Raw genomic sequence first — 26625 nt, 5'->3', positions numbered from 1 at the left:
CATAAAAAAACGACGTCAATATGAGGCAATTACAACCGGTTAGCCATCCGGCATCCGGCGGAATACATGTTCCCACCTTTGGTCATCCCGTGTTGAACTGTCTGGAGGACGGCATTTTTTGGCTACTAAATATCTGCTACCGGTTTTTCGCCGCGGAGTTCCATCGTCACTCAGCCCGAAGTGGAGCACTCATTTTCCAAAAGCTGCGCAGAAGCAAAACCGCGGGGATTGAATTCCACTCACAATCAAAGGCGGCGTTGGACCACCATGGGCCAGCATCTTTTGGAATAGTAAACAGTGAGCACTCGGCTCGGCAGGTTCGCTACTACATCTTCTGCTAATCATAGCATGCTTTGCCGCTAATCCGAGCAGGCAGAGTTGGGGCCGTCGTCGCGGTCGTAACACTGTTGAGTGAACGAACAGTGGAAAAGTCAGACCTACTAGATGGGTTCACTATCAGTCGATTATGGTGTGTATTCGAGAGAGCACATCTTTCTACACCAAGTGCGCACTGTTTTTTTTATTTGGCTGTCCCAACGTCATAGGGATTGGAATACACTTCGTACCATGAGTCCAAATCAAAGTGGCAGGCGGGTGTGTGACTGGGTTGAGTGCTTTTGCTTCTTGCTGTCAGGAATAACAGAAAGGCGAGATTAAAGCCAATGGGGGAAAAAAAAAAGCTAAAGTGCGATCATTCTAATGCGTTTTAAAGCCGTTGGAAAAACTAGAGCAAAGCTGTGATTTTCCCACGCTTCCTGGAATGGTCTTCCTGTAAGTCAGTCACGGTTGCAATCACGGTTTGCACGTTTTAAATGATAGCAATTTAAACGCAATGGCGAAACAATTTATAAAGTGAAAGTGATGAAGATGAACCACGGTTGTTGTACAGTAGAAATTATGTAGGCAATATAGCACATACATAATCAGAAGGGAGAAGAAGAAGAAAAAAAAATACTTGGAAATGAAAAATGAGGGACAGTGATGATAACGAAGAAAAATTGTATTTTCAAGAATCCTGGGGTGTTCGTTGTTCCGGAAAAGTCTACTGCGGCGAAAATCACGGTCTGGCAAAGTGTCTGGCGGAGTAGGTTGTGATAAGCACACAATTTAATGCAAAATAAAATGATTGCCAGCGGTGGATGATGTTCCTTGTAGTACAACACACCCGCACATTTCTGGATATTACAAAAATAGCACTTGTCTGCCACGCAGCCCATCAGTTATAGACAGCACATGCATTTTTGATGTAGCAAATGGCATGAAAAAGGTGGACCAGCATAGTTTAGTCGCACCTTTAAACAAGTCGTTAGTGATGTAACGCGCAAAACATTGGAGAGAAAAAAAAACTTACACTGGCAAAGGTGGAAAACCGTTGATCCTATCCAGAGTCCGTAGCAAACTAAAAAAAAGAAGAAAGGAAACATCTATGGAAAACGAGGCGAACAAACCCAGTGAAATGTGAATTGATTTCAAAATAGCGCAATGAGGAAAAGCGCAATTTTAGGAGTACTTTGCGAAGCAATCATTCTGTGGTACACCAGCAAAATTGGCTTCTAGTCCAAGTTCATCACGTCCGATCCAGTATACGGTCTACCGCCAAAGTACATGGCGCTGCAATTACAATTTCGAAACTCTCTTGGATCAACCGTACAGGGTGAGTATGTGTGTGTGTTTGTATGTGTGGTTCGTGTAAATAAAATATAAATAATCGCATTTTTACGACCCGTCGTCGCGTTTCTTCACGAAACAGAGCCGGACAGTGAAACTATATGAATATGTCTCGGGCTGGTCCTGGAAATTCTTCTTTGGATCAACGCGAAGCAAGAGTGATGAAATGGCAGTTAATTTTCTTGGAAGAAAGTTATTCGCATTTTACGGTTCAACGGAACGAATTCAATAGTTGTTCGCCATAGCTCGTACGTGGGCAACGACGAATCGTTGGATTTATAACGTATCGGTGTGAAATGTCTGCTCTGACAAATTAAAATATTTTGCGAATATCTACAGAAAAAAATATCAAGAGTGACTTAGGGAGCGTTCTTTTATTACGTAACGAAATGAGGGGGAGGGGGGTTCGAAAGCTGTGTTTCGCTTCATACAACTTTTTTTTTTAAAATTTGCATTTGAATTTTGTTACAAGTATTGTTTTTTGCGTTATGTAATAAAAGAACGCTCCCTTGACGATAAGCAAACGATCGATTTTCCGAAAAGTATTGACCATCGAACACTGAAAAAAATTAATCTATCCAGTAATACACTCAAACCCCGATGGTTTGACACCAACTGTTGTCAAACGAACGGGGTCACGTTTTAGTTTGACACCCCTTTTACACGGAGTTCATACACACACTAACAAACGTTTGTTTTGATAGTGTGCGTGAGCACCGTGTAAAAAGTGACAGTTCATCACTTTTTAGTTTGACTTTGACCAACCAACGGGGTACAAACTAGAAAAGTGTCAAACGAAAAAGTGACCAACCACCGGGAGTTTAGTGTATATTGTAAGTTTTTTCAATTTGCTACCGGAAAGGAAAAAAATGCCCGTCCCTTCATCGATTTGCGTGAAACTTTGTCTTCAGTTGTATTTTTGGCTCTGATCACGAATCCGAGCTCCATTTTTCGATATTTCGTTACGGAAGAGCGAAATAATACGTGCTTTCAATAATAAAAAAAAAATATATAAAAATAAATAGTTTCAAAAATTGTATCATTTTTCGTGACTCAACTTTAAAAATTTTGGGCGCATGTCATTTTATGGGAAACTTTATGTACTTTTTGATTCTACAATAGTCCAGAAGGGTATTCTTTTTCATTTAGAACTAAAATTGTCATTTTAGAATCTCGTGTTTTTTTAACAGTGTAACAATGTTCTACAAAATTGTCGAGCCGACAATAACAATAATTTGGATATATAAACATAAGGGTTTGCTTGTAACCTATCGCGACTTTCAGTTAAAAAAATACTCTTGAATTTTCCTTAAAAAAAAAATAAAAAAAATAAAAAAAAAATAATTTATAGTTGCTTTATTTCTCACAATTCCAAGAATGGCAATGTTTGAAGATTTAGTGAAAATTCACAGAGATACATTATCAAGCATCTGCTGTAACATTGTTCAATAAAGTAAATAACAATATCATAAAGCAATTTTGCTCAAAAGTGAAACGAGAAAATGTGGTTTTTGGTTGGACTGTGGATGGCGGTTCTTTCTACGCTTTATTTTGTTTTGATAACTAGCTGTTCCAGAAAACTTCATCTTGCAGATAAAATTTCTCAGTTTGTAATACACGCTGGAGTTCATGGCACATTTTACAAGATTGGTGATTTGATTTTGTTTTAAGATATATTCAACATTATTGAACATGTCAATTTAAAAAGTTACTAAAAACACCCCACTTTTTTGCTATATACCGTTCTCGTGTAATAATGTTTCATACTCACTCAAACTTATGTTTATTCAAATATATTTTATCTCGTCGTAAGGTTACTTGGAAGAGCCATTATAATGTGCCAATGTTGGTTTTCTTTCAATCGAGCCTTAATGGCATTTTAAAAGTTTCGCTTGTGGCTTTCGCTTGTGGCTGATTTATGAAAGCACAATTACTGCTCGAGACAGAAAACGATTCAATTGCTTGCAACGTACAATTACTAGCTGTAGTTCTGGCCCAATAAAAAATATGATAACGATAAAAAACATGCTTAGAAAAAATAGTGAACGAGACTTATTTGCCATACTTTTAAGCTTTTCATTAGACCTCAATTGCTGAAAATTGGATCCATTCAACTCCCATTATCAAAGCTTAAAAGTTTCTCCCAACTTCTGACTCTGAGATTTATCACCAAGTTCGTTCCCTTTTCCCTGCAGCATTAAGGGAAAAAAGTGAAAATTTAATTAAAAGATAGTCAGACGAGATAATTTCATTTCTCAGCGTAACAGCCGGAAATTTTTTGTTCATGAAAATTTCCGTTTTATGCTCCATTGGAAATTGTGCCTGCCAGCCTCTTGAGCGACACTTGAACAACCGCCGTGGCAAATCGTTTATCGCTTCTACTCGCACAGGATGTCATCTCAGTGTAACGAGACTTTGAAAGCTTGTTTGAAAATGGACACGCTGAGAAGTTTTGCTGCAAAGTTACGTGCAAAACAATTTCGATCATCAATCTTGTGAAGTGAACCGATTGAACAGTTACAAATGTGTGGCAAGGGAATGTGTATTAAATTAAATTCAAATAAAGTGTTTGAAAATCCCTCGAGATGTTGCGGTTCAACTCGTTCTTTCATGTTAGCAAGGCTTACCGCAAAATGGAGTATTAACTAATCTGGCTCATGTGGTTCAGGAAACCGCTGCTGGAACCTTTTTCTTCTCCATCGATAACTCAACGAATGAACCCCAAGAGAGCCCAGATGCTTGAAAAGTGGTTTATCGGCAACAACGAGGTCAAACTGGATGAAAACATTTTTTCCTTAATCCGTAGAAAAGCTGCAGTTGGATGTGTTGGCCAGGAAGACAACATAAGAAACAACGATGGCGGGTTAGGAACGTTGAGCGCAAGGGATTTTACCGAAGATTTCCAGAAAGCTTACAAAACAGCGGGGAGTCCCAACTGGGTTGGAAGCTACTGTGACGAAACCTTTTCTGAAAGCACGGGATTAAATTCATTTCTTATTAAGTCAATCCTAATTTTAGTTTACTTTATAATCTGCTGTTTTTCTGTTTTTTTTTCTTGGATAATTTAATTTGGTGAAGATCTGTTAAAATTAATTTTTCGATAAAAAGTCGTTCCAACCGACAAAATTAAACTTAGACTCATTTCGTGCCTGTATATAATAGCTCAAATTTAGCTTTAATTTATCTTTATTCAATCTGAAAAACCTAGGGCATCCATTAAATCTTTATTTATCAGTACATAGGGGAACAGCATCTAATTCCAGCGTGCCTCTAATGTTGGCAGGTCAGAACTTTGACATTGAATTAAAGCTAATTAAAAGCGTTTTCGACTGAACTCGAGTGATAAATAGTTCAATAAGAAGTGAGCAAGCAAGATTCTATCAAAAGTTTTGCAAAATTAGTTGTTTAAATAGTGAAAATCAGCAAATTGGATGGAGTAAGGAGCGAATGCTTAACCTGCCAAACATACGAGAATTTTCCCTATTTATGAAGGCGCTTGGTTGCTTAGTATAAATCATAAGCTTTTATACCGGAAAAGTGGTTTTGGTCAAAGCAATATTTCCTAATGCCATAAAAACAGATTTGCAAAAATACTGCTTTACGCGGTTCTTTTTTTGTCGTTTAATGTAATAATGTATGCTACTTCTTGCATGGGACTCGTTATGAACACAAATTTGCATAGTACTATGCACTTATAATAACAATTACCACTCTGTTATTTTTATGATTGGAACGGCTTGTTTGCCAATATGGGGTATAATATCGAGCTCAAAAATACGGTTGTAACTGTGTTGACCACCATTTGTGGTTGGTGCGCTTTTATTTGGAACCAGAGTGCTTCTTATGATTGTAAAACTGGGGCTACCATGTTTGCCGCACAAACGCAAAACGATCATGTTTGTTTTGCAATATGCAACAGAAAAACGTTTGCTGTACTGTGGTATGCTTTGTGTATTGTGTAAACTTGCATCGTGGTTTTTTAATATCCTGTATTTAAGCAGTTTTTATCGATGTAGTGTTGAATGTTTTCCTATTTAATCATTCCTCAAATACAAATGTACACAAAGAGATTGTGAAAGCTCTTCCTTTTGATGTGGGCTGGAAAATTCAATCAGATCGATCAGTCGAGGCGTGAAGAAATCACTGTCTAACTGAGTTCCACCTTTTCCAACACAAAGTTTTTTTTCTCTTCTTCTTCTCGCCTTTATGTGTGTCTTTGACACGGTCGAGGGTGCCTACACAAGACCAACTCTATTGAAAAGGTTATCGCTTTAAGTAGGAAAAGCGTGTGATGTGGCATTCCCTGTTGCTTACTTAGTGAAGTGCAAATTGATATTGGCATGACAGACACTTGTAGATTTAATCTGGATAAGAGCTCCGACATAAGGTTTCGAAATTAAACTAAATATTAAATTAATTTAAAATTTGCATAAAACCATCCTACGTCGATGTTAGACAACTTTGAATCACTTATTTAACTTTTTATTATATTTCAAGTTGATTAGATAAATTGCCCTTTGAGATTACCATAAATTGTTGTTTTTTTTTCTACACACGAAACAAAAAAAAATGTATAGTATAATAAATTACCAACACAGCATCCCAACAATCAATCTTGGAGGTGTTTTTGTACCCTTTTGCCATGTAGTCAGTCGAGAATGGTTAGAGGTTAGAGACGTTCTCGACATGGCCCCGAGAGCCGAGGTAACTTATATCAATTTGTTGTTTCTGATCTTTCCTCTCGTCATTAAAGGACGACGTTATCAAAGGCAGCATCACCAGGCCAGCGGAACAAAGTATTGGCTTTCGTTCCTTTAAAAAACGACCACATCAGTAGATTGATGGTCAACACCCGTTTGAAGCAACCACGCAGTTTTGCCAAACAGGGTCTACAACGAAAAGGGGACGCTTTTTTACAGCCAATCCATCCTTCCACATGAAAACGCTTTTTTACGTAACACATTGACGTGTCCTGACGCTCAATGAGAATGTGCGTCGTGTTTTTGTAAATAACGATTTAAAAAAATCAACTTTTTAATTTTAAATTAGCGTATCAGTGGACAAAACATGTTTATTGAACCATAATTGTTTTCATTATTGCAACGCTACTTTATGGACCACTAGGTGGTTGGTGCCTTCCTCTCACCTAAGAGGTCCTTATAAAAAGAGGTTATGAATAAAAAATCATACTACCTAGAGTTACCGCCAAGAATATACAGCCACCGCCTTTGAAGAAAATGACAACCAGGCCATTGTTAAAAATCAACCTTTTTTGTAGTCGTCTAAATAGTTCTTTATCATAACTTTCAAACGACTAAATTAATTTGTACAATTTTCAATACCAAGTTGTAGAACCTGAAAGTGAACTCAGTGGACCACATCCGGACAAAATTCGTTCAGCCAAAGCCGAGAAAATCAAGTGCATATTTTTGATCAACATCCCCACACACGCAAAGACATTTGTTAAGAATTTGATTCCGAGTCGATAAGTTACTTTAAGGGGATAGTGGGGACACTTGATCCCAAGCCTGTATCTCGTCAGCATGTGGGTAAAAAAATAAGCTTTGTTCTAGAAAGTTGTGCTAAATTTACTCAAACTCATTGTAGAAAACAATGAAAAATAAATGTTTGGATTGAGTTACGCACATTTCTCTAACAAGTGCTGCAAAATTCCTCCAAGATATCTTTTATCTTGTTTTGATATGAATGGAAAACACTTAAAGTTTAATCAAAAATATTGTTTATACATGAATTGTTTTCATCAAACTTATCAACTACAAAACCCCTACGCATTTGACGTTAAATTTATCGTCATACTATAGAGACATTTTTAAGTCTATGGAATCAGCCTCAAGTTTAATTAATTTGTTTGGTTTTTCGTACAAGGTTTCCTTTAGTAAAGTTGTACATGACTTACTGCAAATTGAACAATTTTTCAAATGTTTTGTAAACAAAAATTACCAGCTTTTGTAAACATGCTCAATTTTGGTCTTAAAATAATATTTTAAGTTTTTAAATATTTTTCACACTTAACTTGTTTTATTTTGAACCCAAACGTTAAGGTTTTATATGGAATTGATGTAACTGATAGAAAATCAAAAGTTTGGATGAATGAGAAACATTTTTTGTAAAGATTTCTTCTAAATGTTGAAAGGGGAGTAAAAAATATTTAGAAAATGCCTGTTTAAAATACAGTTTTTTTAAACGCTCGGTATAATTCGAAGATTACATCTGATTAAATACCCTTATTAGCCAAACATAGTTGAATTTTTAAGCTTCCTACTCATGCAAATAGTTCATAGTTTTTTTGTTGAGAAATTGACAGAGTTAAAAAGTTCATTTTCTTGTTATCCCTCTCAAATCCACCCATGGTGATTTTTTGTCTGCATTTTTCGACGTGAGAGTCAGGAATTCCAGCTTAGCTGGTTTTGCAAATTTCGCGGAAAATAATTGCGTTCAAAGTGCTGGGTTTTCATGAATTTCTATGCTTGCTTGTGAATATGCTAAATACGCATATAACTATTTTACTAAGCAGTGAAATCTGCGTCATATTCTTGGAAACCACGTAACACAAACAATCTGCAGAAAATAACGCATTACAGGGGCTGGAGTCACTTTTTCCGTTATGACTTTTTTTTAGAGTATATACCTTTTTTGCGGCTAAAGTTAACATCTAAGTTATGTATATTTTTCGCAAGAAGATGGCCTTCCGAATGCAAAATCTTTTTAAAAACGAACATTAAAAATTTAACAAATTTTGTTTGCAGCTGAAACGAAGAACGCAACCTCACTCTTCACCGAATGATGTGCATCATTAGTTGACAGTATAGCTGACAATGGATGTCAGTAGTTCGGTCATCACTGAATGTTAGCAGATTTAATGTAATTTTTGGTTTGATGTTAGATGCTCGATTTGAACCTTTAAGCTTTGAAACAGGTCAAAACAGTCTTTGAATCCTCATGCTGACAAGATCCCGCAAAGGTTAAAAGGCGCCATTTTATTTAATAATTAATAAACTCTGGCTACATGCGTAATTAACTTGTCGGGGACCGCCTGGTCTGGTCAAATGGCCAGGAAGAGGGGAGTCGTTAAATGGGCAGAAAAGTTTGCGCCAGCTTGTTTGTCCACCAAACGTTGGTCTGTTGAGCATACCAATGGCATGGTGAACCAGAATACCAGAGCCCATCACGCACCTTGCTCTGAAAAGGGGCCACCCGTCGTAATGCTTTTAATTTTCAAGAGAATAATTTTACCATGAAATTTGCATAAATTACTCTCTTGTATCCGAAGTAGATTTTCGAGGCTTGCTGACTCTGACAGGATGACACTTTCCCTGCAGCTGATGTGATAATTTCGCGGCGTTGAGGTAAAACTTTGCGTTTGCGTCTGAACTTGTTGAGAATGGCTCAATTGTTAATTGTATTTTTCAAACTTTAAGTAAAGGCTAATGTGAGCATGAGCATGAATCTTCAACACCTTTTTTTTAGTCAGTATTGTTCACTCAATGGCAATATATGAATAAAGTCACACGATGATAACGTAATTGGCACCGTGTAACACATTTTCACCTCCCACATCTGCTTCTAGGTCCAGAGCCGGTTCCGGTTTATGCTTCCTCTGTCCAAGCAAAGTTCTTTTTTTTTGTCACCGTTGATAATCAGCTTACGATGTAATTCTCCCGCGCTGATGGTGATGGTGATGATGGTGCACAAATTGGACGCGAACACCAGGGCAAATGAGACCTCTGAAACCAGACGGATGCAGTGTGGCATTTTTGGAAGCTGTTTACATTTCGGATTTAACGCTTTCCATAATTGTGGACTGTACTTTGGAAGGTTGTGCTTTGTTTTTTGAAGCTTAATTTGAGTTCTGTTTTACTTTTTAAATCATAGCAATTACTTTTAAGTGCTATAATTTAAGGTATCTGATTTATTGCTTTTTTGCAGCACGTTGAAACGTCTCGTCTGCTTACGAATGATGAGGCATTTCTTAAAATAGACTCAAGGACAGCTTATGCCCCTTGTGCCACCTATTTCAGACGACATCTTTCAATCTTCTTTTACTTATGTTTCTGTTGGCATTGCCATAAAGCTTCCAAAAACTCGTTTACCCTTTATTTAGTAATTGAAAGTCACTGCTCATGAGGAAGCTATTTCTAAAATATGAACCTAGTGAAAGATTGCGCCTTTTCCTTCTCAAATTCCAGGGAGATGGATTCAGATTTTTTATGTTTGCTGTTAAATTGAGTAATTTAGTGTTTACGATTATGTACTTCTACCGAGGGGAGGTATTTTTGTTCTAGCACTGAATTGTTATCGTTGCAATCCAATAGAAGGTAAAGGTAAAGAAATGATCATTGTTCGGAGCTTTTGTTTTCACCACTCAGCCAGATGTGGTGTACATGTTTGAGAGGATGTTTTACTTCGGCTGGCTGATTGTTTTTGGAATACAATAAAAACAAAAGAAAGCACTCTCACATCCACACAGTCACGTTCTCCGCAGATATTTCATGGGCGCAAACTCTTTTTATCGCTGTTTGTGTGCCACTCTCGCGAGTTGCTGGAAATGACACTTGGTTGAAAACTGATCTCGCCTCAATGTAGCGGTCTGCGGTCTAGGGGTTTGCTTCAAGTTATTTTATTATTCTTGAAAACGTGATTCTTTTTATTTAGCAAACTTTAGTAATCAAATTTAATGTACTACAACAAGATTTGCTGCCTAATATGATTACACTTCTCACACCCAACACAAAACCAATGCAATCATCAAACGGAGCGTTTGGTACGATATGTCCGCGCATTCTTCCTCCCTTGTAGATTATGTGTAATGTGATCCGTTCTCAGAATCCTCTCAGCGGTAAACAGTAGAGCTGGCCGCTTCGGGTGTTTTCGGATGTACTAAAATTATTATAATGACAAGAAAGGTGCTTGGGGCTTAATCTTATCACAAGACTTTCCAGCATGCTTTCATCGGACATGTTTCGTTTGTGTTAGATTAGATTAGATTACAACTAGATTTGCTGCCTTAACTTGTAGAACAAGTAACAGTAGAAATAATAAGAAACATACCTTTTTTACATCGTTCACGATGTATAAACAAAACTATCCTTTGTAAAAAAAATCCAGTCCGATGTTTTGAGCACGCACCAGCGTAAAAAATGTAGTAGATTTGCCCTACCGACACTCGAGAATATCCTGCTATGAAAATGGCACACAGTAAGCCCCATTCAAAGTTGTTGCCGGAAACAGCTAAAAGCATCATTTTGTTTGCACAGCAGCAGCAGCAACATGCATGGTGAAACCGGAAAAGCAATACGCGTTTTCACCATTCATCACGCTAGGCTAGCAGGCCGTGAAAAAGGAACATACTCGCATGACCGCGAATCTGTCGTATTACAGTCGACTCTCTGGCTGTCGATTTTCTCGATATCAATAATGCTCCATGTACCGATGAATTCTTCAGTCCCTTCAAACTGCATACTTCGATTGTCTTTATTCCTCGATTTTTTCTCTTGCTTGAAGGATCTCTTCCTCGACGGTCCCTTGGATTCTATTTGCTTTAAATATCTATTCCAGTTGTCAATAATTTTACTTTCTCATGGCTTGCATAGACATTTTTCTTTGAGAAACGAAGCTTTGAAGGGTGTTTGACATTTATTTGTTTTTGTTTGCTGGACGTTGCCATGATTCTTTACTATAGCTGGTCAGCAAGAAAAAACAAATTTCAATCGAGTCTTCATTTTGCATCGTTCTGTAAACTGATGATTCTTTTCCTCGACGGTCCCTTGGATATTGACAACCAGAGAGTCGACTGTAGTTGCCTTAGTCACAGCAGCGAGCGTAGCAAGCCATGTGATATTAGCTTGTACTCTCCGCGTGTCTCGTGGTATCATCGCCTGCTTCGTCACAGAGACTACTCCGTCGCAAGTCGCGGTCTTCTGCCTTACAGCGCGCTCGCAACACAGTGATGTGTGTGTGCAAAGAACCGTAGGATTTTGTGGTGAGGTTATGTGCGACAAGTGTGCTGTTTTTGTCTGCTGCTGAAGAGTGACTCTTAACGATATTTTCCCACTGAAAGGAGACAAAAGTATCCAGGGTGACTTAACCGACCGCCGCTAATGAAGTTGTTGGAATGATTATTTTGTGACTTGAATACGTTTGAAACTTGAATTTCAAGGAACAAGAAAAAATAGAATTTTGCCGGGCTGAAAAAAGTACAAAAATAGATTATTTTAAGTGTTTTGTATGTCATTTCTTCACAACACAAACAAATCATATGAACTCCTTTGACGATTTTCCTTCGTGTTTAAAAGTCTTTGTTACACAAGCATTAATTAGAAAATAAAAGTGTAAATGTAAAGTAAACATAAATAGCACGCAGAAATGCCTCTTAAACAAACACAAACAGTCATAAGCACATGCTTTCACTCTATAAAAATCTCCCATACACAAGTAATAAGCACACTCAAGCCCTGTTTGCGTATTTGTACAACAGAGCCCAGGCTATTTAGAGCATTAAAGCATAAAGTTTACTTGAGATTTTTGTTACATGGCATTTTAATTTACACAAGGTTGCTGAAAAAAATTTGGCAGAAATGTTTTTGCGTTTTTTTAACTTTTTTTTTGAAAAAGACCTCAAAAATTTGAAATTTGAAAACATAATCAAAATGTCAGCAATAGAATCTATGAAATCGTATACTTACTCAAAGTTGGTTTAAATTTGAAAGAAAAAATGTGTCTTATTTCTGCTGTCTCACTAAAAGGATGCTGTTGCTACCGGGCGCAATGAGTTTATTATTCATGAAGTGCGATGTAAAACATAATTTTAAACGTGCTCTTTCTTTGTGTTTTCCTGAAAGTTGTCGAACGAGCACGCACGTTGAAAGAAATTGAGAAGTTGGCCTGCGCCGTCACAGCAAATTCACTCCTGACAAATTTGGGATGTTTGCATGAAACCAAAAAAGAAAAAAAAAGAAAAAAAACTTTTCACTTCATTTAATACGAATAAAGCTGTTTTCCGGCGAACGGCCAGGGCCAAGTATCGAGGCGAGAGTTAGTTTGCGGAGATTATTGCTATTCTTCGTAATGGACTGGAAGGTTAAATGTAATGAAGGGTTTTATTACTTGTAAAACTTACTATCGTTTGTCTCCTCAGCTGTTTGGGTCTCGGTTGTGAGTGCTTTGCAAAATTCTGCGTTCAAACTTGTTTGGTAAACGTTTGATTTAAAAATATTTTATAAATGTGTCAAACCCACAGAACAATGTTTAAAAATGAGACCATTTCCATGATTGAGTTATTGGTTTGGGCAAACCCACCCAACCACATTGAAACGAGTACGGTTGCAATTTGCCTCACATCCCTTGTTGGAGTGAAATTATGTTTGTGGCACTTAAATCTCTCCCCTATTTTAAGCTGGGGTCTAAACTCAGGTAACAGACACAAATTACACTCCCTCGGCACACTCCATAATGGAGGGCAGCCGCACACAGCCTTGCCTGGCGCTTCCATGCTTCCACATTTTGCCGGCAAACCGACTATCAGATGGGACCCACTTCAACTAATGCTACCTGATGGAGTGTGCACAAGAAAAATCTTTTACCGCATTGCATCATACCCTCACATGCCCCGCACACACCTGCCAAGGCATCGCCTCCTTTGATGCTGTTCTGGCTGTTCTTCACGGCAAATGACATACACTTTTCATCGTTCCTGCGCTTGAATGCAATTCCTTCCATATCAACATCACATCGCAGTAGGAGGGTTGCCTTCTTCAAGTGCTTGCTCATATGGAGAAGTAGGCGCCTGCAGACAGCGATTTACTTCTCATTTGAAGGGGATAGCCTCAGTAGGCGTCTACTGTGAAAAGAAAATTTGTAAAGACTTTGCGTTGAGTTTATGTTTTCAAATCTGATTAATCATGATGAAACATAAAGACAGCTCATTCAAGAGGAACATTACCTTGAAATAAAATGATACAATTTTAAAATTCCGATATTGTATATGTTTTTCTTTACAACTCGATCCAATATGAGTTCCGGTTGTACCGGAATGACAATCTCATTCTCATGACGATGAAATGCTGCCGCTGGTGAATTCAAAAAGACGAATTTCGACAGAATTGAATATGTTTCATGCAATTCAATTTCTCCTAACATCCCATCCAATTGAACCGAAGGAAGGAGGAAATTGCAATCCCGTGTTCTCGAGCTGGCTTCCGTGACTTCGCGCCATCATCAGTGCCGGATATTTGGTGCCTCTGAAGGAGTCAGCGATGGAGAAAAAAAGCTGCTGCAGCGCCGATAAAGCGCGATAACGATTTCACTTCATTGTCATTCGAATCAAACTTCCGTCAATCCATTTGGGATCGCTCTTTACTCGGGCTTCTCTATACGATACTGATGAAATTTTACTTTTGTGGGTTATCCGTAGCATTACTCTCGTAGTAATATCTATGTTTGAAGCTACCTTTGTTCGGTTGGAACGAATTTCTTTCAAACCAGGTTTTGTTCTTTCATAAGAATATGAACAAAAACCTAAGAGTGACCACTCCTCATGGACCATCATGCGTCTCCATGAAAAAACTATGATTTAGTCGTAGAAGAGCCGTTCTCTGACTGATCGCAAATGTTTCGTGATTTTTTTATTATTTCTATGGGACCATCCATAAACTATGTCCATTGATTCTTTATGCCTTAATAAGTCTTTTGCATCATTTCTTAAATTTTGGCAACTGTCCGTCCATTATAAAGTGTCCTTTTTATGGTCGTGTCGTCACGTGGGAATGATTTCTAAACGTGTTTTTAGAAGCTGCACATAAATATTTTCATGGGGCTTTAGTACACAAATGTATCTAAAATCATATTTTTACATTCAAAAATGATACCCATTTGATATTCACAATTGCATTGAGGCCGCTGCCCTCACCTTGCTCTGAAAAACGAAAACTAATCTAGCCAAGCAGTACATCCGAGAACAACCGAACATGTGTTGCAAAAACTTAAGTGACCAGCCCTACTGCGCTAGGTTAACCGCAGAGAGGATTCTGAGAACTGATCACATTTCACAGAATCTACAAGGGAGGAAGGATGCGTGGACATACCGTACCAAATGCTCCAGTTTACAGTTTTTATGTGCTATGTAAGTTGTGTTGAGTGTAGGCCTGCGCGTCCACACAGGCATCGCATTAAATATCTTTTTTGCAATTCCGTCGTGAAACTACTTACTTTTCCTGTCATTCTTGAACGATGAAATAGCCTACTTTTCTGTACCAAAAATAACAGAATCGAATAGCAACACTTTTCAAAATAAATGCTGAAAAGCACTGAAATGGGTGCTGAAAAGTTGAACTTTTCAGCACTTGTTTCGAAAAGTAACACTTTTCAACATTTTTTTGATTTAAACGATTTATTGACAAAATACATGAAAATTCGACTTAAAATTTCACTCAATGGGTGTTTTTCGAAATTGCAAAAAATGTTGTATGGAACTCGTTGCAAAACTTGATTTTTTCAGCACTCGTCGTATTTATCCAACTCGGTATTAGGTTGTTTTAAGTAAACAAATAAATAAACTAGTAATAACTTTCGAATATGTGTTTATTTCATTTATTTTTATTTTGATTTGGTTAAAATTGTATTTGAATTGTTTTTGTGGATTAACTTTAAATACCCTGAAATCATTAAAAAAAAACATTAAATTTTCGTCGCTGCATTTTTTTTCAAGTTTGAAAATCAACGAGACAAGATAAAATTTATTGAAACGAAATTTTATTTTTATCAAAATCTTTACAACTACAATTTTTGCGTTGTTGTGCACCTTTATTGAAATATTTCACAAAACATTTCAAAACGATTATAAAGACACGAAATTTAGAATAAGTGAAGAAAAATAAATATCTGATAATTTTTAAATAGTCATTTTTAATTTTCTCAGAATTATTGAAATCAATGGAAAAAATGCTGTTGTAGTTCTTGACTCATTTTGAAATATTTTTTAATATTTCAAAAATATGAACCTGTTCTTTATTTTCCATATGATTAATTTGCTTTTTTGAAGCTTTTTTAAGCAAACTTTATCATTAAAAAGATGTTCTGAAAGAACTCATTTATGAAAAATCATTTTCAATCAAAATCTCCAAAAATGTAACAATTTATTTAGAAGTAAAAAAAGCCAAAACATTAAGAAATAAAAGAAATCTAAAGGCAAAATCCTTAAAAAATACGTTGAATTAGCAACATTTTATGTCAAAAGAAAAAATTGATCTCAAGATTATCGTTTAAATTTTGACACTAAATTTATTAACAATTTATGAACAGCCTTTAGGGCCGGTCATAGAACCGTCGCGGGTTGGATGAAATGGCTTCACGGGCCGGACGTTGGGCATAGAATGGTCAATTCAGGTCATTTTGATCATTTTTGTCATTGTAGTCATTTACACTAGCGTGCACAGGGTGGGACAACATGGGGCAACTGCCCCACCATCCACGGAAATTTGTTCTAAATTTGGTCAGGGTGTATCCACAAATGACGTATTTTTCAAAACGTGCATATTATTGCCCCACCTTCTTCAAAGAGCTGGGCACGCTAGTGGTCATTTAGGTCATTTAAGTCATTTGGGCTATTATGGTGATCTAAATGTCATTCTCATTTGGATTACTTTTGTTGTTTTGGTCATTTGGATCGTTTGGTTGATGTGGTCTTTTTGACGATTTTGATAATTTTATCCGTTTTGATAATTTTGGTATTTTTTCTTTTTGATCACTTTTGTCTATTTGCCATTTCCGTTATTGTTGTCATTATGGTCATTTTCGGCATTTTGATAATTTTTATTAATTTGGTCATTTTGGTCATTTTGAACATTATTGACTTTTCAGTAATTATGATCATTTCGGCCATTTTGGTTATTTTGAGTATTTTGGTAATTTTGGTAATTTTTGTCTTTTCGATCGCTTTGGTCATTTTGATCATTTATTCATTTTAGCCATTTTTGTCATCTTGGCCCATTTAGGTCATTTCGATCATTTTAGTTATTTTGATCGTTTTCGGCATTTTTGGTCATCGGTAATTTCTCACCTCACTCTGAAACACGAAAACGAACCTTTTCACGAACCATCATGCGTCTCCATGGAACAACGTAACTGAAGTCGTCTAACGTTGTAATAGAAACCCATGCAGCTTCAATGCAAAACAATAATAAATTTGTTTAGTCGCATTTGAGTGAACACTCAACAGTTTGCAAACATGGTTCAAATAGGTCCCAGTCCGCGCACATATGTATACGATACGAACGTGTGAATCGCCCATTAGTGATAAATATTCCCGTTGTTTGTTTCTGTCATTCCAGAGGGACCCTGGTAGGACTATACAGCCGTTTACAACAATGGCCACTGCGGCCTGGCTACCGACGTGGTGGTACATTTAAGTCATCCATGGAATTGCGTGTGGCAGCCATAAATTACGCCCGTGAACCGACCGCCCGAGGGGTGCGTGAGAGTTGAGCAACAGACATGCCGCTTACAGCAAAGTGACTTACTTTGGTGGGTGTGTGTGTGCAACTCCGATACTGGCCTACTGGGTGAGAATAATGTGCGAAGAATGGCAATTGTATCAGTGATATCGGTGGCCAACATAACAAACTCTAGTGACAATGGGACGAACACGACGACAAATGGGACAAATATGTCGGACAATGGGGACGGTATGGGAGGAGCCGGATGTCCGCGGCCGGATGACACACTGTACCCGAGCATGTTTGGTATAGACCTAGCGGTGCCAGAATGGGAAGCCATTGCAACGGCAATAATTTTGACACTCATCATCATCATTACCATCGTTGGAAATGTGCTGGTGATACTGAGCGTTTTCACCTACAAGCCACTGCGGATAGTGCAAAATTTCTTCATAGTATCACTGGCAGTGGCCGACCTGACGGTAGCCATCCTGGTGCTTCCGTTCAATGTGGCGTACTCGATACTGGGCCGGTGGGAATTTGGCATCCATGTGTGTAAAATGTGGCTCACCTCAGATGTCCTGTGCTGTACAGCTTCGATTTTAAACCTGTGTGCGATTGCATTAGACAGGTATTGGGCCATTACCGATCCAATAAATTACGCTCAGAAGCGAACCTTGGAGCGAGTTCTGGCACTGATTGCGGGGGTGTGGATACTTTCGTTGGTCATCAGTTCACCCCCGTTGATCGGCTGGAATGACTGGCCAGAGAAATTTTCCAGTGAGTTCCCGTGTCAATTAACAAGCAATCAAGGTTATGTCATCTACTCTTCACTTGGGTCGTTCTACATTCCACTGATGATCATGACAATTGTGTACATCGAAATTTATATCGCAACTCGACGACGACTTCGAGAGCGCGCCCAGGCATCCAAAATTAACACACTAGCTAGCAGAAGCATCGGGGACAGGGAGGTGGCCGTATCCCAGCGTCAGCAGGACCAGGAATCAATTAGTAGTGAAACAAACCACAACGAACATCCCAACAACAACAGCACGAGTAGCAGCAGCACCGAACATCGGTCCCAGCGGAAACGGAAGAAGAAAGCGCGGGAAAAGAAAGAGGCTAAAGAGGCGGCAAAACGTGCTGCTGCGGAAAACCAACTCCGGATAGCGCTTCGGGACGAAGATTCCGTCACGGAATACCCGGAAAATTCGTCTGCTAGCGCCAAAGCCAACTGTGATACAAAACCAGTGACTGGTCCAAACGGAACAACCGGTGGTGCGAACGAGGACGATAAGACTAATCCAACCAGCGCCGTCAACGCCACCAACGGAAGTGGCGCCACCGCGGCTGCTGCTGTTGCCGTTGCCGAAAGTGACAAAAAGACACATCACCAAAAAGCAGCTGCCTCGACGGCGGCGGCGGGCAGCAAAAGTCGCATGAAACAATCGTTCCGCAAAGCTGGTGGCATTAATCAATTTATCGAAGAGAAACAGAAAATCTCCCTATCGAAGGAGCGACGGGCGGCAAGGACACTCGGAATTATAATGGGGGTGTTTGTGGTCTGCTGGCTGCCCTTCTTCCTCATGTACGTCATCTTGCCGTTCTGTCCCACGTGCTGTCCGACGAACAAGTTAATTAATTTTATCACATGGCTAGGTTACATCAACTCTGCACTCAATCCTATTATTTATACAATATTCAATTTGGATTACAGGCGAGCTTTCAAACGTTTACTCGGAATCAAACCGTAAAAGTTCGGAACGATTTTCTTAATCAAGAACGTATTATACTCTTCGAGGACAATATTGCAGCCCATTTGATTTCAGGTTAGGTTATTATTTGGAATTCGTGTGCCATTTGAATTTGAAATTTCTTTTTTTAATATTTTGACAATTCCTTCGTGAAACTACTAAACTACAAAGTCTAAAAAATAATTGAATCGAAAAATACAAGGGCAGAAAATGTCCACATTTCTGCTCTCAAATGGAAAAGTGATACTTTACTTATTTACTCAGATGTTTTCTGTATGCATTCATTCAGTAAAAAATATTATTGAATGTCCAATCACAATCGGTGATTGTACAGCTCAATGGACATTTGACTTAAAATTCCATTCAAAGGATGTTTACGGAATTGTCAAAAATGTTGTATGGAACTCGTTGCAAAAAGAAGTTTTTGCATAGACGTGTCAAAGATTGCAAATTTACCACACATTGGCATTTTTAAAGCTAAATTAAAGTGGTAAAAACTAGGGTAATTTTTCGTCTATGACATGTCGTTCTACTCTTAATTGTGCAATCTGGAGCAACATTTGAGAAGGGCGCATTAGCATTTAGGTAGAAATTCCAGCTATTGTTTTACACTTTGAAATTTGTGAAAAAGTTTTGTGTTGTTTCGGAATTCGCAAAATAGCTTGAGTTGTCAAAATGCTCGCCCTTTTTGTATTGTTTCAAAAATAATCTCTTATTTAGTTATTTTCAGATTTGTTTTGTATAAAGTATACTGTGAATTGGAAAATTGCTATAATCTGTCGCGTAATTGTCCCACCAAGTATATTTTTTTTTCTTGACAGTCATGTTTATCAATTTATTTTGTCAACCTTCAATTGTATACATAGGAAAGTTGGAACCATGATGCGTTTAAAGATAGCAATACAATGCAAAAATACACATATAGCATTTCTAAACATAAAGTTTATTTACGAACAGGGGGAGTTGCCAGATGAATTAAAATAAATAAGTTTTAAACGGCGATACAAATTACCCTAGTTTGTGAACCACTCTAGTGTGCATGTTTGCGTAACGGTGCTGCTGCTGCTGACTTGGAGCTGCACACAAGATTTGTGCTCGGAAGCGAAGGTCGTCTCGCTTAGACCCCAAATCACAAACACCGTCACCTCCCCCAAATAAGTAAAAGTTTCAAGCCAACGCGCCACGATAACATGTTTGGATAAAGTTTAACCGCTCGTTAACTTCCAGGGAATCTTCCGAAACTTGTGGAAAACTTGCCATTGATTGAGAGTTGTGAAATGATAGTTTAGCCTGAGAATGCTTTCGTTGACCTGACTTTAAAAACAATTTAAAGTTTCAAAATTAGTTGAATGCCCTGATTTAGATTTGCTGCAGAAAAAATGATCTTAGGAATTGCATCACAACAATTGCTTTTGAGCCCAAAGTAATTGTTGGATGACAGACCCCTTTGAAGAGTATTTTGAAACAAATAATTGTACCGAACTATACCAAAGTTTGTTCAATCATACATGAAATCTCCTGTAATCGAAAATGTGCTCGAAATGGAATTGTTCGCTTTTCACTGTTCAAACAGAGCGAAACAATGCGAAGAAATCAAAAACTGTTACTCGCGAATCAAAATTGGTGTTATTGGTTCTCAACTGTACCTGTTATGATTATAATTTTTTAATCTTTTGTTTTTATAGCATATTAATGCAGTTTGTTGAAACGAATAATATTATCATTGAAAAAAACATTATGGAAAAAATTATTTAACCTGCAACGGGTGCTGAAACGACGCATGCGTTTGTTTGTAGATCGAAACGCGAAAATAAAGGATTAAACAAGTTGGTCTATATTACATATATACAGTGAAATACATTTATAAATTAGGAACTTGTGAAATACGGTAGTTAAGGACGACATCATCAATGTATTATAAAGACATAGTGAATAAAGTTTCGAAATAAATTGCATCACCTTGCGACAAAATGAAATCGTAGAAATCGTTTGTTCACGGTGAAAATGAAGGACAAAACTGTGAGATAGAGGATCAGTTGATGTTTTAAAATTACTCGCTGGCAATCGTTCAGCAAGGATGAACAGATTAAAATAATAGTGTATGCAAAAAAAATTATCTGTAAATGTGTGTAATTAAAATGGTCTGCTGAAAGACATTAAAGAAATTAATTGCAATAAAAAGAATTTTTGTTACTAAAAATTATTACTCAAAATTGAAAGAAATTTCCCAATTTATGATTTAAACGAAGTTATGCGTTACGTTTTCAAAAAATCACGCTTTGAGTCGAGGGTATCAATGCTGCTCAACCGTACTGTATTAGTCCCTACTGTACCTACACACAACATTATGTTGAGGTTCGTGATTTTGCTCGCTTATTCTAAGAGAAAGTTTGGTTTTTCATCGAAAGGGATTTGTCACTCTTCTTTCGCCATCATTGTGTGTTTTTTCTATTTTTAACCAGACAGCTTCAAAAAGATCTCCTATTCAAATATTTGCTTTATCTCTTCTCGTTCTATAGGGTATAATATCATTTTCAATTGGAGAGAGATTCGAAAACTAACAAAACAGATTTGAAGAAAAGAAACTTCTTTTCTTGTGATAGGAAACTAATATTATTCAGTTAAAAAAAGTGGATACGTCGAATAACCATATATTAGCGATAAGAACAAAAACTGTATCCAAAGGTAAACTTTTATCAGAATCAAAGAGTTGTTCAGGAAAAGTTTTTCCCTTTTGTTTTGCGAGCCCATGTGGGATTAAGCATTGTGCAGCATTATTTCTTTGCTATCTATCAAAGTTTTTACCTTAGTTAAAATGGAAACAAAGACATAATTTTGCAGTATAAAGGAAGGATAGATAAAAAAAAACTCCGTCACATTTCCGAACCGACTGATACTGTCAGAAGTGCCAAGACAGCGATGGACGTGGTTTCACCAAGACTCTCTCCGCAAACCCGAATGCGGTTATATCTTGTTTCTTCTTCTTCGGAATTGATTGGTTGTATATCTCAGGGGATATTATCTGTTCCAACATTTGTTTTCGCCGCCAGCAGATGAAACAGGGCGCTCCACCAAAATGCTAACATTCATCACGGAGTTTAACCCGCTCAGTTATCAGGGGGAATACTTTTGCAACTTTCTTTTCAATGATAAATTAAGAATTATGCTGTTATTTGATTTTTTTTATTAGATTTTCAAAGTAAACTACGACTCTTCATTCGTCAATACTTCTCACACAAGATTCCTCCTTATCTCGATGGATTTTTCAGTTTCACTTACTCTTAGGGATAACCTCACCCTTTAACATGAATTGCGACCATCAAGCTTCGATGTTGACAAATGTAGAGTCAATTTTTACATTCTTTCGTCAAGAAATACATTTTTTGTAAATTCTAAATAAAAAAAAAGAAAAACATTGTTCTTATTAAGTACATCTGGGAAGTCAAAAAGTACAACAATTTAATACTACGGGTTAATCAGCATTACATGTTACACGAAGCATTCAGAGGTATCTTCAAAGACGTTTTTGAACTATTAACAGTGCTTTCCCTTTATTTGCTCCCGAGAAAGAACAAAGAACCTCTTCCATTCTGATAAGCTGTGCGAACAACATGTTGTGCACAACATAGCTGATGACACTTGCGTTGTGTTGTGTCGGTCGTTGAGCGGTCACAATAGTGAATAATAGCGATTGGTCTAGAACTGTGAGTCGGCTATGCTTTTAATTGTCCACGTTTCTCGGGCCAGAATAAAAGGTCTCTTCTCGACAGCAGCGAGCAGAAAGGATACCAGTCATAATGATGGCGGTAATTATGACAAACAGAGCATGCTCTCTTAGGGGACGTGAAAATGACTGTGAGGGCGAAAGTGTGACCTAGTTTGAATTTGTTAGTTGGGGTAAAGTAAGAATTTTCACTTGTCATCTAGTATTGTCACATCGTTTGTTTTTTCTAAATAATTTATTATTGTACAAGGAGGCCATTGGTTTTTTTTTGCGAATTAAAGCAAAATAGCTAAAAAATGTAGCTTACTCAACCAAAAGTAGATAAAATCTTCTATATTTTTTGCTTTCAAAGTAATTTGATGGAAATAGGACAACATTCTAATCAAACAAAACTCAAATCTGCTCAATGTACTTGTTATTCCCCTATACCAACCTGCTTCAACTCTAATTATATCCGCTTTGGTAAGTCGGAAAAAAGCATTTATGAAAATGAGGATTCTTTACCTTGAACTTGTCAATTTAACTTTTTTTTCGAAGCTTTCTCTGATTTTGCTTGCGTAATCAAAGCTAAAAAATATTAAATCATGGTAAAGAATGTTCATTTGCCAATGTAGATTTGTAAACACTCAGTCTATCCTGCGTCACGTCAGTAAGATGATCCTATCAGGAAGGTGACAAGCGGGAATTCCCGGGAAATCAGCCATTTTTGAGCCTCTCGATTCCCGGGAAATTTGGTCGAGACTACCGGGAATTTAAGTGCTTGTAAATATTGAGCCAAACAAAAAAAAATTAAAATCTAATCAGCGACAAAAGAAGAGTTAAACTCCATGCAAAGAAAACTACATAAGCCATTTTAAAGTTCGATTCTACCAATGTTTTTCTGATTTGCAAATTCAGAAAGTGTAAAATCAAACTTGTAAAGAGATCCCAACATTTGTAATTTATGACGCAACCCCTAAGTTGGGAAACCCAAATATTCCCTTTAAAAACAAGCAGTTATAACATACATGTTTACAGGTCAGAAATTAAAAAAAAATAGTTAAAATAAGCAGACCTTTTTCCTTCAAGTCAATCTCGATTTTTTTTTAAATTTTGTTGTTTGATTTTCGAAAAGGCTTCAAAAATCAATAAGCATTCAAGTCAAACTCAGGCATTTTTTATAATGTTCAGGAAAGCCTGTAGTATACTGTTCATATTAAATTCAGTTTCCCTTGTAACTATAAAATTCTTTTACTGCTAATTAACAGTTGAGAACGAAATATCAATTCTAAAATGTTGCTTAGGATTCTTATGAGCAATTCTTTACGAAATCGGCCGAGTCCGACCATTTTTAATGATTGTATTTTTGATTTGGCTCAAACTTTGAGGCTCAAATATTTTTTTAAGGTTCAGAAAATTTGCATTAAAATTGTCTAAAAGACATTTTAGATTGGACCTCTGGTTGCTGAGAAATAGCGGCTTAAAGAATCAGGAAGGAAAATTTAAGTTTTTAAAGTCTCACCCAAACAACTCATCATTTTCTAATGTCGATATTTTAGCAACTAATGGTCCGATTTTCAATGTTAAAAAAATGAAACATTCTTGAAATTTTCCGATCTTTTCGAGAAATGCCATAATTGTATGGAGACTTGTATGGGTGAACCAATTACACAAATTAGCTTCTTTGGTCATAGGGAAGGCCCCAACAAAGTTTGAGCCAAATAAAAAATACAAATAAAATCCATTTCCGGTTTTGGTAGAGAATTGCTCTTATAGCAAAAATCCCGTTCTTGCAAATTAATATTCAAAGTTAAAAAATAATAATCAAATAACAAGTTGATGTTTATTATTCCCAGTTACGACACAGACAAATTCGTTTTAACTCAGGAAATATGATTCAGTAAAAATTTAAAATAAAACAAAAAAAAATCGGTACAGTCTTGAGTCTCAATAAACCATAGAATTGAACTTGTACCAGCAGATTTCGAAAGATTTTCAACAAATAGATAGGTAATGCAAAGTAATTAAAATTTGCATGAGCATGAGCATGAGCATGAGAGATCACTCATGGTTGCCCCTCCGTTGCTGAACAGAACCGTAATATCCTTTCAGCACTACTGGTCATAGGCTTCGACGATCAAGTGATGTTTCCCTTATCAACAGCATGTATGAATGCGCTGAAAAGATAAAACACCATGATTGTAATGCAAAGTAATTAAAATTTCGGTATTAAAATTAACCTGTGTTGAGTAACTATGACTTATTTATGCAAACAAATAATATTTATGAATTTGCTATTATTATTTTAAATTTATGACAACAAATCTATAATTTTGCCAAAAAAAAAACTCCCAGGTCCCGGGAATACCAGGGAAATTTAACTCTCGATTCCCAGGAAATATTAAATCTCGAGACTCGTCACCCTCAAACCTAATAGGGTGTTCCAAAAGATTGCATTACATATTCAAAAACGGTGAATATCAACCAAACATGATTCAGAGAAACATTCTTTTGTTAAAAAACCCTGATGTTTTACAAATTCACAAAATTTACAAAAATTACAAAGTTTAAAAAAATAAAAAAAACCAACATTTACCAAATTTACAGATAACCCAAATGACCCAACTGACCAAAATGACTCAAATGACCCAAATAGACAAAATGGTGCAAATGACCAAAATTACCAAAATGACCAAAATGACCAAAATGACCCAGATGACCCAAATGACCCAAATGACAAAAAGGACCCAAATGACCAAAATTAACAAAATGACCAAAATGGTCAAAATGACCAAAATGACTCAAATGACCCAAATGAACAAAATGACCAAATTACAAAACTAACCAAATGACCAAAATGACCATAATGACCAAAATGACCAAGATTATCAAAATGACCAAAATTACCACAATGACCAAAATAACCCATATGACCCAAATGACCCAAATGACCAAAATTACCAAAATTACTCAAATGACCAAAATGACCAAAATTACCAAAATTATCAAAATTACTAAAATTACCCAAATGACCAAAATGACCAAAATTACCAAAATTACCGAAATTTCCAAAATTACCTAAATTACCTAAATTACCAAAATTACCTAAATTACCCAAATGACCAAAATGACCGAAATGACCTAAATTACAAAAATTACCAAAATTATCAAAATGACCAAAATGACCAAAATGACTCAAATGACCAAAATGACTTAAATGATAAAAAAAGATCAAAATATCCAAAATGACCAAAATGATCAAAATGGACGAACTGCCAAAATGACCAAAATAAAAAAAATACAAAACTGACAAATGACCCAAATGAACAAAATGACCAAAGTGGTCAAAATGACCAAAATGACTCAAATGACCCAAATGATCAAAATATTCAAAATGACCAAAATGACCAAAATGACCGAAATGGCCGAAATGACCTAAATGATCGAAATGACCGAAATGACCTAAATGACCAAAATGTCCCAAACAGAGTTCCCAAATGAACCGGTTAGGCTAGGTTCACCTATAAACTTGGTTCGGCTTAAGCCTCAATTTGTGGTTCAATCCTGGTTCAGTGAACCATGAACCATGGCTTAAGCCAGGCTAACCAGGCTAATGAGAACCATAGGAATAATGCACTGTGTAACAAATATTATAGTGTAGCAATGTTACAATGTAACATTCATTATACCGTAACATCCGTTACACCGTAATATGATTACACCGTAACATTGTTACACCACAACATTCGTTACACCGTAACATTGTTACACCGTAACATTGTTACACCGTAACATTTTTACACAGTAACATTATTACACCGTAACATTGTTACACCATAACATTGTTACACTGTAACACTGTAACATTGTTACACCGTAACATTGTTACACCGTAACATTGTTACACCGTAACATTGTTATAACGTAACATTGTTACACCGTAACATTGTTACACCGTAACATTGTTATAACGTAACATTGTTACACCGTAGTTTAGTTACACCGTAACATTGTTATACCGTAGCAGTGTTACTACGTAACATTGTTA

At 36.9% G+C, this 26625-nt stretch overlaps 1 protein-coding gene across 1 annotated transcript; it reads left to right on the top strand.

The window, feature by feature from the left end:
* The first annotated feature begins 303 nt into the window (after nucleotides 1-303).
* Nucleotides 304-21058, top strand: LOC6046090 (tyramine receptor 1). Its single transcript, XM_038263840.1, has 2 exons — nucleotides 304-1654; nucleotides 17013-21058. Exon 2 carries the CDS (start codon nucleotides 17264-17266, stop codon nucleotides 18872-18874), a length of 1611 nt encoding a protein of 536 aa, XP_038119768.1. The 5' UTR covers nucleotides 304-1654; nucleotides 17013-17263; the 3' UTR covers nucleotides 18875-21058.
* Nucleotides 21059-26625: the final 5567 nt, after the last annotated feature.

Source organism: Culex quinquefasciatus, chromosome 3, assembly GCF_015732765.1.
Source record: "Culex quinquefasciatus strain JHB chromosome 3, VPISU_Cqui_1.0_pri_paternal, whole genome shotgun sequence".
Classification (NCBI taxonomy): domain Eukaryota; kingdom Metazoa; phylum Arthropoda; class Insecta; order Diptera; family Culicidae; genus Culex; species Culex quinquefasciatus.
The sequence above is the reverse complement of the archived record's forward strand: the minus strand, read 5'-3'. Positions and strand labels throughout refer to the sequence as shown.